The 12110-nt window shown below is 38.3% G+C and overlaps 1 protein-coding gene across 4 annotated transcripts in view; it reads left to right on the forward strand.

Annotated features, from left to right (window-relative positions):
• Window positions 1-2304: 2304 nt before the first annotated feature.
• Window positions 2305-12110, forward strand: part of ebf4 (EBF family member 4) — a 289880-nt gene continuing 280074 nt past the window's right edge. For all 4 annotated transcript variants that reach the window (XM_004912763.2, XM_002939608.3, XM_004912765.2 and 1 more), the window contains exons 1-4: window positions 2305-3191; window positions 5266-5422; window positions 6197-6260; window positions 8164-8219. In XM_004912763.2, the coding sequence (XP_004912820.1) occupies window positions 3058-3191; window positions 5266-5422; window positions 6197-6260; window positions 8164-8219 (411 nt within the window). In that variant the 5' untranslated portion in view covers window positions 2305-3057. The remainder of the gene's footprint in view (window positions 3192-5265; window positions 5423-6196; window positions 6261-8163; window positions 8220-12110) is intronic.

The following is a 12110-nucleotide window of genomic DNA, read 5'->3' on the forward strand; positions in this document are numbered from 1 at the left end:
CTTGATGTATAGACCCCACGGGTCAGGGAAGCAGAACCATCTGGGGTCTCTATGTAGTTGCTTTCTTAATTAGAGCACGGTAATGACCATTCCTGGGATTATTCAGCTTCACCATTACATCACACTTCATTGTTTGTCCCCAGCTCCGGGCACGTGGTGTAGTTTCAATCACTCTGTATTGTGTAATGCACTGTCACAGCTCAACCAGATTGACTTATCTGAGTCACTGACCCTTATCTTGGGAGTCCAATATCTGGGGAGACCCAGGCATGTCAGTCAGTGACCACAACATCGTTTGAGTGATTTCAATGGCAGGTCCCGTACGTGAGCTACACCATTATATCGTCATCGTCTGTGATGGATAAACTGCTATTTCCTCATAGGCTAAATTGTGGCCTTATTATAGGGTGCAGGTACTGTGCTATGTAATCCTCTGCTTTACCCAATGGGAGGTATTCTTAGGCACCCTGATAGAGAGAAAGGGAGAGAGAAATACAGAAATAGATGGATATGGAATGACAGACAGATGATAGAAATTATATAAAGATTAGATAGATGATAGCTAGATAGATATAAACAGACAATAGATAGATGATACACAATAGATACAGATGATATATAAATATATAAGACAGATGATAGATAGACATATAGATAGATGATAGATAGATATAAAAGGATAGATAACAGGTGACAATTGAGATATATATATATATATATATATATATATATATATATAATTTTTATGATAGACAGACACGACAATAAATATAAAAGAAATAATTAGATTGTAAGCTCTACAGGGCAGGGACCTCCATCCTCTTGTCTTAACTTATTGCAACTGAACCTTGTATTTATTATAATACTTTGTCTGTATCTATTATTATTTTAATAACCCCCTGTTGTATTAATTTATTGTTCTACTGTACTGGGCTGCGTACATAAGTAGTTCTTTATAAATAAAGATACATGTAATACATACATACAAGAACTGAAGGATAAAAAGATATATATATAGATAAGGATATATATAGCTATGTAGATTATATTTAGACAGCGCTGCGGAATATGTTGGCGCTTTATAAATAAATGTTAATAATAGATACAGAATAGATGTATAGATAGATAGACAGAGAATACATATGAAAGAATAGATGCCAAATATATAGATAGATGATAGAGAAACAGACAATAGATAGATGATTGACAGAAAGACAATAGATAGATAAGGAAGGACTGAAAGATAAAAAGAAACATATAGATATCTATACAGAAGGATATATATATATATATATATATATATATATATATATATATATATATATATATACAGGATATGTATAGATAGGACAGATATAGACAGGTACAAATCTCTGATCAATAGCACTATTAGTATAGATAAAACATAAGGAAAGATAGATACAGATAGAAGGATAGGCAGAAAGGGGATTAAATGATAAGATATATATTGAAATATAGAACGGATAGATGATAGATACAAATAGATGATTGGTATCAATAGGATAGATAATAAAGATATATAGATATAGTAGAGATAAAAATAGCTGATTGATAGTGATAAAAAAAATTCGCTGATAGATATAGAAAGATAGATATGGTTTGAATGACAGAAAGAGCTGATTGATAACAATGGATAAACAATAGATAAGGATAATAGAAAGACGATAACAGAGGTTAAATGACCGATACAAATATATTAGAGATATAAGGACAGATGTACAGAGAAACGATAGTTATTCTTTTCCCTAAGCAATCACATCTGCCGATAAACTGAAGAGAGGCACTAAATGACTAAATGACCCCCCCACCCACCTGCAGCAGTCGGACAGTTACGCTCCATGTATAAAACCCATATCGCTATTAGCCTGACAGGAATCAGAACTAATGATAGAAAGCTGTTCCAACCCACAGCGCCAATTCCGACTCTCTAAAAGTTACTTGAACAGTCACTAACCATTCCCTGTCTGAGGCTACAGTGAGCAGAACTACAACTCCCAGCAGCCTCACCCCACCTCTGTGGTACCTCCGTCTCCTGCGACCCCAATCTCCCAACACGAAGTGGCAGACATTGCTGCTGGGCGCATAACAATAGGAACAAGCGGCTCCGTACCGTACAGTGTGCCGGCGCCCAGCCAGGAAGCAACTTTCTCAGCTTCTACACGCTGCAATGGGAAAGTGGGCGGGGACTCTGAAAAGGGCGGCTTGTGATTGGCTGAGACGCGCAAACTACGAGGCTGTAGGCAAAGCGGTGGGTGTGACTGGCTACAACATTGAACTCCCTGTCCCTATGGGGCTAGTGGGCGCCTGTGTGTGGGTTTGGGGACACAAGCGCTGTTTGGAGACAAGAGAGCAGAGTGGGGGAGAGAGTTGGCATGGTTATACCTATGCTGTGCCCTAGCTGAGCGCTCTGCCCAGAGGAAACCATATAAGTACCCGATGTGCCCAACCCCAAGGGGGCAAGAGAGGCAGTAGCATGCTGGTACTGGGCTGGCACCGCTGACCAGGAGAATAGGAACATTAACCTGTGTGACCTGTGCCCTGGAGTATTGCTAGTCCTAAATCCATGCACTACAGGGAGTATCCAGGCGGCGCCCCTTGGGGTCTCTTACTGTCCCCCCCACTGTGAGGAACAGCATCCCTCCTCGGCTTCCCAGGAATCTCAGCAACAGCCGGAGATCCTTCCCTCATAAGCAGCCTGCATCCCTCTCTACTGCTACTGGGATCCGCTGCTCTCCGGGCTTGGGAGGCTTTCCCCGCCGCTAGCCCTGCCGCTGCCCCCCAGGCTTGGGGAAAGGGGGCCCTGTGTGTGCGGGAGAGACCGACAGGGTGCGGGAGAGACCGACAGGGTGCGGGACCCACAGGGCTGGGAGACACAGAGAGGGTGCGGGACCCACAGAGAGGGTGCGGGACCCACAGGGCTGGGAGACACAGAGAGGGTGCGGGACCCACAGGGCTGGGAGACACAGAGAGGGTGCGGGACCCACAGGGCTGGGAGACACAGAGAGGGTGCGGGACCCACCGGACCAGGCTGTGTTCATGTTTGGGATTCAGGAAAGCATCCAGAGGAGCGGGACTAGCATGAAGGAGGAGCCCCTGAGCGGCGGGATGAACGCAGTCCGGACTTGGATGCAAGGAGCCGGGGTGCTGGATGCAAACACGGCCGCTCAGAGGTAGGAGAGAGGCAGGAGAACCTTTGCTGCGTTTGTTTCTTTTCCTACCAAAAGCCTTTTAATAAGGATGGAATCCTATACCCACTACTAATCCAGCCACCCTGGCATTTATTCTGTACATTATATACAGCTATCTATCTCTATCTATCATCTATCTATCTATCTATCTATCTATCTATCTAATCATAATCTATCCTCTCTCTCTCTCTCTCTCATCTATTATCTATCTATCTCTATCTATCTATCTATCTATCTATCTATCTATCATCTATCTATCTATCATCTATCTATCATCTCTCTCTCTCTCTCTCTCTCTCTCTATCTATCTATCATCTATCTCATCTATCTATCTATCTATCTATCTATCTATCTATCTATCTATCTATCTATCTATCTATCAATCATCTATCTATCTATCTATCTATCTATCTATCTATCATCTATCTATCTATCTATCTATCTATCTCTCTATCTCTCTATCTATCATCTATCCAGCTATCCATGTTAGTACAAATGTGAAACCCACAGTAATTAGTTAAGGAGAAACCATATGGCCAGAAAGTCACTGCTGAATTTGGTTGCTTCTCCAAAAACTTTTCCCTATAGTGACAGAGCAGGGAGCTGGTACTGCCGGTGCTGCTGTTGCACCAGGTGATGCTTCTGCCACACATTTTCCCTCTTTGTATTTAAAGGTCAACAAATAGACAGCATGGCAATAACATGGGCCCTAATGGCTGCATTTACAATTTCTCACATATAGAAATGTGTATAACAGTGTGTGTGATTTTATATATATATATAGTAACATAGTAAGTTGGGTTGAGTTGGGTATATATATATGAGAGAGAGGGGGGGGGGGGGATCCAGAAATAAAGTAAGATAATGGTAGATAATAGTTACTGCTTTACCATTTATACAGTATTCCATCTATCTATCTATCTATCTATCTATCTATCTATCTATCATCTATCATCTATCTATCTATCTATCTATCTATCATCATCTATCTATATCTCTCTATCAATCAGATTATAGATAAATATCTGTATAATCTATCCATATCTGTCTGTTTATGTATATGTTTCTATCATCTCTATCTCTCTAGCATTTATCTATATATATATGATCTATCCATATGTCTCTATCTTCTACATCTCCCTATCCTTTATCTATACATATCTATCTCTATCTATCTATCTATCTATCTATCTATCTATCTATCTACACATCTAATCATTCACCTTTAATTACTTGAAAATATGTATCTAGACATATTGTTGCATTTCGATTCAATAACGGTATTCTTGAACCTGATATAGTGAATCCCTTCATAACTGAATTATTTTAGTCAAGACGACAATTCCCATTTTAAAAGTTCCGGACAGTAGTGAGAGTTTTCAGGGATTAAAATGATAGGGCTTAATTCCAAAAACGATCGGGAGATTAGCAGCTGAGTCTGATACAAACGTGTTTCCAATCAGTTCCCCCTGAGCAGCATCCTAATCCCAGAATAAATAAACTTTCAGGAACTTGTAAAGAGTGGGGACTTTATTAGTCGCCCAGCAGCTGTATCATTTCCAAATGAGTTCTTTTGTCAAAAAAATGGCCAAACAATATCTGAATCCAGAATTGGAAGTTTGTTCTGAAAACAACAAAATGTGGGGAATATTTTTGAAACCAAATATTGTTTAAGGGCACCCAATCAAATTTCTTTTTATGAAAGAATTTTTAGCTGAATAAAAATCGAGGAATAAAAAGGAAAGATGTGACCTATATTGTGATAGCACTTAGGCTTGCGGGATACTAGTACCTAAGGAGCAAGTGATTGAACTGTAAATGAAGGGAGGCAGAATTTGATGCATTCATGGGCAGAGAGAACATGAGGGCATTTATATGACAGCTAAGAAATATTTTTGGAGAGAATGTCGATGTGAGTTGGTATTGTCACACATTGAAAATAAGTTTTTGAAGCTCCTTAAAACCCATGAAGGTATGACTGATAGTGGACGTATGTATGTGATGGGTAACCTATCTTCTCCCCCCTGCACCTCTAATCCTCCCTTTCTGACCGCAGTGGTGTGGGTTTAGCCCGGGCACACTTTGAGAAGCAGCCGCCGTCCAACCTCCGAAAGTCCAACTTCTTCCACTTTGTCCTGGCCCTGTATGACCGGCAAGGGCAGCCGGTGGAGATTGAGAGGACGGCTTTTGTGGGCTTCGTAGAGAAAGACAAGGTGAGGAGCCAATAGATATGTATGTCGTGATTGTCCAGGCCAGGGCCAATTTCAACCACAATCTGATGACCCATGAACTTCTATAGCTAGCTTGGTAAATAAATGAACCATGGCCTCTTCTAGTTACCGTATGCCCTGCGTAGCCTGCGCTGGCCCTGTTCCAATGTATTTCCCCCAAAATAATTGCAAATGTTAAACATGACGACAGATAATCTCCTGTTATCTCATCTTAAATTCTAAATCATTTTCAGTTTTAAGGGGACCTAAATATTTCATTTTCCCCCCCGAACCTTTCATATCCCAGAATAATGAATGAAATAGCACGGCTTTTCTTTCGCTTTTTAATATTTAATTAGAATAGACCCCCTTATCCAGTATTTATTAATAACTAAAATGAAAACTGCAAAAAACTACAGTTCAAATTAAAAGTTCAATTGGTAAAATGATCATTTAGATAAGAAAAATTAAAAAGAGCACCAAAATAATAAAAATGGTAAAAAAAAATATTTTTTTGTTTTTAATAAACAGGACATAATTCCTTCTTTTTTTAATTGGAAATTATATTATGAAATGTCTGTCTGTTCCTGTGGTTTTGGAAGGGTTAATATTTAACAATAAAAAGGAATAATAATAATTTGTAAGCGATTTCAGTAAACTCTGTGCTTCTGCCCGGTAACAATAGGAAAATACTGTGTGTGACACGTGTTGGAGATGCTGGGAGGCTCGTGTGTGTATCTAATGTAACAGTTTTTCTTCTTTTTTTTGTGAAATTAGGAAACCAGCAGTGAAAAGACTAATAATGGGATCCATTACCGCTTGCAGCTTCTCTATAGCAATGGTGAGTATCTGGGGGGGGGGCTCAGCATTGACAGGCGATATAAAAAAGGACCTTTTCAGGCAGTGAATTTAAAGTGCTTGAGGGGGTCTTCTTCACGGCGGCTTGGGCTGGGGCTAACAAAAACACAAAAGATCTGGGAGCAATTTCTCAGGATGTTTATTTTCCTTTACTTATATTTTTTTTAAAAAAAAAAAGTGGAATGAACATCGTTATCATTTTACAGAAATTCAGTTAATAGATCTGTTTACATTTTGCACGAGTAACATTTTCATTTACTGCGTACAGAATCACACAGGCAGCAATTAACCCTTTGTGCGCCCCTGTAATAAAAATGAGGAAATATATATATATTGTTTTTTACAAATATATTTAGGGATCTCTGAACTGTTTAGTTTTTTTTGGGGGGGGGGGGTGAATAGGCACCACTTTGTAAGAGTTATTATATCCCTTTGCTGCCAATGATTCTATAAATAAATTCATATTTTATTTAGGGAGGTGGTGTTGGTTTTTATTTGATTTAATTTTCATTTGAAAAGTAAAAAAATATATATATTAGTAAATTTATTCTGTAAAGTGACCTGTTTGGTTTGGTTTGATATTATGGGGTGAAACTTCTATGCTCTGTGTTTTTTGTTTTTTTTAATAATTAAAATTTACAGTTAATTCAAAAAGTTACGTGTAATTTATTAGACCAAAGCTAGACCCAAACCATGTCCCAGTGGTATGTTTGGCATCTGATATTGGTCTTTTTTTTTATTTCTGGTTATTAGCTTATATGGAGTGAGGGTTAACTCTATACCTGCCAAGCTTTTGTGGGACTGCAAGGTTCATGTCATCTGACCAAGAGGGGGGAGATTTAAAAAGAGTCAAATGTCCAATGTGCATGAAATATTCCCCTTAATGTAGAAGCCGAGAGCAATGACACACAAGGCTAATCATGTTATTTCTAGGGACATATTTTATTTCTAGTAACCAGAAGACAGATGATGCCCTAAGTAGATTCATTACACGCAGCAATTCTGGAAAAGAATATTCTATTCCAGGGGAGAGAGAACATTTGCACTTCTCCTTTTGTTTGTTGGGTATTAACCTCTGCAGCAGCACAAGTGTATCTATAGCCCTGCTCTCAGCCACATTATGCAGTCAGAACCTGACCTCGGCACGGCACGTATTTTGGGAGATAAGCGGGGGCTCTCACCATGTAACTGATAGGATGTATGTTGCTAATAAAGTCAAAGATTGTGTTGATGATAATGAGCTCAGCCATTTGAGCACGGTTGTCCCTTATAAAACGATATAGATATAGTCATGTATATAGTCATGTATATACCTGATGACATCCATGTTACTGAATTTGCTTAGACTGATAAATATATCTATGTGTGTCTGTGTGCCCAGGTATATAAATAAATGCATATAAAGATAGATTATATATTTATATTCAGCATTACTTTTAAATATCTATAAATATAGTTATATAATTGTATATATATATATATATACTATATATATATTTTTTTTATTTTTTTTAAATATATATTAAAGTAAATGACTATATAATTTGTTATGGAAGTATTATGGGAGATCTCTCTCTAGCTCTCTCTATCATCTATCTATCTATCTATCTATCTATCTATCTATCTATCTATCTATCTATCTATCTATCTGTCTTTCTATCAGATATAACATTATGGTTCATCTACCTCATATACTGCAGATATTTGAACTAGACCCTGTTTCTTGTTAAGATCCAACGTGACATTAAAGTTGAGTCCTGCTGTTTATATGCTGTCATTAATATGAATGTAGCTCAGTAGTAAATCTAGAGCTATTTTTGGTGGTGTTCTGTAGACTTAGGGATCGACCATCCCCTTAAATCTCTCTTTTTTCTACCTTATTTTAGGGATAAGGACAGAACAGGATTTCTATGTTCGCTTGATTGACTCCATGACAAAGCAGGTAGGTGCCACACTGGTGGGCAATGAAACAGTAGTGAGTCCCATAGGAGCAAATGGTGAGCTCTGAGGGGGTCTGGGATTTTATTGGATAGGTTGTATCACTTCAAAAACACTTGTAACTATTTGGGGTCAAATAAGTTGAATTTGACTCGTTGTTTGCGGTGATTTAACATTTCCTGGTGTGATCCTGCTTCTTGCTGTTGCATTAGGACTTCTCATCTTATATAGGGCCATCTCCTAATCGGCTGCTAATGTATTGGCCCCTGTTCATGACTGCCATGTATATATGGGATCATTTATTCGGGGAATCTCATTCATTTTGGTTTAAATGTGGTAGGTAAAATGTGGGCAAGGAGAAGGTGCCACGAATGCTTATAAATTTGCTTGATTGTCTGGCATGATCTATTGTTAGTAGTTATGGGGCACTGAGGCATGGTAGATACGGAATGTTGCCCAGGGGACAGATGGAAAATGTGGGGGAGGTATTGGCATATGCCAGTTGTATTTTAGAGATGGCAGGGGACTGTACAGAGGTAACTTTTCTCTCTCAAGTATCAAAGAGTTGTTTCTTTTTATTGAAGCAGTTGTTAAATTACTCACAGCTTCCTTTTAACTACAGCTGGTGGCCCCATACTGGTATGAATGTCTTTCTACACACTATTAACTGTTCTAGCCCCTTTCACTGAAACCATCTTACCTTACTGCATACACTGTACCACAGTTACATCATCTTGCCTTATTACATACACTGTACCACAGTTACACCATCTTGCCTTACTGCATACACTGTACCACAGTTACACCATCTTGCCTTACTGCATACACTGTACCACAGTTACACCATCTTGCCTTACTGCATACACTGTACCACAGTTACACCATCTTGCCTTACTGCATACACTGCACCACAGTTACACCATCTTGCCTTACTGCATACACTGTACCACAGTTACACCATCTTGCTTTACTACATACACTGTACCACAGTTACACCATCTTGCCTTACTGCATACACTGTACCACAGTTACACCATCTTGCCTTACTGCATACACTGTACCACAGTTACACCATCTTGCTTTACTACATACACTGTACCACAGTTACACCATCTTGCCTTACTGCATACACTGTACCACAGTTACACCATCTTGCCTTACTGCATACACTGTACCACAGTTACACCATCTTGCTTTACTACATACACTGTACCACAGTTACACCATCTTGCCTTACTGCATACACTGTACCACAGTTACGCCATATTGCCTTACTACATACACTGTACCAGTTACACCACCTTGCCTTACTGCATACACTGTACCACAGTTACACCATTTTGCTTTACTTTGCTCACTATCCCACCACTACAGTCCCATTCCCATAACACCCTCTGGCCTTATTACACACACTATCCCATGGTTACATGCCATTTCCCCTGACACCATCTTGATATCCCTGGTACCCTGTGTCTGTAACATTTTGACATATTGCCGTATTTTTTAACTTCCCCTCTGCAAACAGCTACTGCTCTATGGGGGTTAGGGTGCCTGCTTGCACTACTTACTTACATACACTGTACCACAGTTACACCATCTTGCCTTACTGCATACACTGTACCACAGTTACACCATCTTGCCTTACTGCATACACTGTACCACAGTTACACCATCTTGCCTTACTGCATACACTGTACCACAGTTACACCATCTTGCCTTACTGCATACACTGCACCACAGTTACACCATCTTGCCTTACTGCATACACTGTACCACAGTTACACCATCTTGCTTTACTACATACACTGTACCACAGTTACACCATCTTGCCTTACTGCATACACTGTACCACAGTTACACCATCTTGCCTTACTGCATACACTGTACCACAGTTACACCATCTTGCTTTACTACATACACTGTACCACAGTTACACCATCTTGCCTTACTGCATACACTGTACCACAGTTACACCATCTTGCCTTACTGCATACACTGTACCACAGTTACACCATCTTGCTTTACTACATACACTGTACCACAGTTACACCATCTTGCCTTACTGCATACACTGTACCACAGTTACGCCATATTGCCTTACTACATACACTGTACCAGTTACACCACCTTGCCTTACTGCATACACTGTACCACAGTTACACCATTTTGCTTTACTTTGCTCACTATCCCACCACTACAGTCCCATTCCCATAACACCCTCTGGCCTTATTACACACACTATCCCATGGTTACATGCCATTTCCCCTGACACCATCTTGATATCCCTGGTACCCTGTGTCTGTAACATTTTGACATATTGCCGTATTTTTTAACTTCCCCTCTGCAAACAGCTACTGCTCTATGGGGGTTAGGGTGCCTGCTTGCACTACTTCTCTAGACACACTCTCTTTAGAAGTTAAAGGGTTAACCACCTAGAAGCTTTTATTAGACATCAAATAAGAGGATTTAGCCAGGAGACACCTCGCTGCCCCATTACACAACCTCCAAATATTCCTTTCTATTACCCTGCTAGATTTTTTTTTTTAACTCTTTATATTCCAGTTTTGGAAGTAGAAACCAAGCCCTAGGTTCAATAGCTTTCCTGCGTTCCTAAGGCAGAACATTATGTGTGTAACAGGCTCACTGCACCTCTGCCTCAATGTAACCTCCTTCCTTCCTGCCCGTGGACTTCCATTCTGCATTGTATTTTAGGATCTGTGATCTTGTAGCTCCTCAACCCTGACATTTCCTATTCACAAAACACTGGAATTACAGCACACAGTTTTTTCCTGTTATCAAACAGAGCCGCCTTTGGCTGTTAAGCAATTAATACTTCATTATTTTAAAGGGGAACTGTCAAACATGTATTTTTTCCACTGATAAATAATTTTACCGGCATATTTTGTAACCCTTAAGCCTGCAGTGTTAAAATAAATGCAATCTAAGAGATCATAAACTTTGTGTATTTATTTATTTATTTTATAATTAACAAGTTATATTCTATGCACGTTTGTACTTATTATTAAATTATTACTTTACATCATAAATTAAATCATTTCAAAAATGTTTTTCTAAAAAGCACAGTGTACCCTTTATTCATCAAACAGGACTGCGCTTAGTTGTTAAGTAATTAATACATCATTAACGTAAAGGGGAACTGCTGTTTCGGACAAACATTTATTATTGCAAAATCAGAAGTTAAAAAATATCGAATTTTGTTTCTTTTCTCGCTTGTTTTTGTAAACCGAAATAATAAAGTCTCGAATTTAGAAAAAAATATATGAATTCCTTTCTTATTTTTGTAAACCCAAATGATAAAAGTTTTAAAATGAAATAAATAAAAACACTGAAAAACAATTCTTGCTTGTTTTTGTAAACCCAATTGAAATAAATGAGAAAATATTTTTGTTAAAAATGATCGCTTTTTTTTTATATATATAACGTTTAAAAGGCAATGTAATATAAAAAAAATATCAAAAAGCATTTATCTATCAAAACGATTTGCAATTAGCAGTAATTGTGTGCCACGCACGTTTTATACATATTGAGAAAATATAAAACATTAAACAATTTGAAGATGTTTTGTAATTAGCAGCAATCACAGGCGATAGACATTTGATATATATATAAAAAAAAATTCAAATAGTATATTTTTATGTTTATATTTACGTTCTTTTATAACGAAATTGATTTGCTTAGAATGTATTCTACTTTTCTATAAATAATATTTTTAAGACCTAACATTTATTTTTTAGTGTTGCCTTAAAACACAGGACATTATATCTATAACTTGCCATTAAAAAAAAAACAATTTATTCAACATATACATTTTTTTTTTTTTTTCAAATGTCATTTTTTTTTTAATCTAAACAAGCCACGGTGAAATGATCCTAAG

The sequence above is a fragment of the Xenopus tropicalis genome, chromosome 3, assembly GCF_000004195.4.
Source record: "Xenopus tropicalis strain Nigerian chromosome 3, UCB_Xtro_10.0, whole genome shotgun sequence".
NCBI lineage: Eukaryota > Metazoa > Chordata > Amphibia > Anura > Pipidae > Xenopus > Xenopus tropicalis.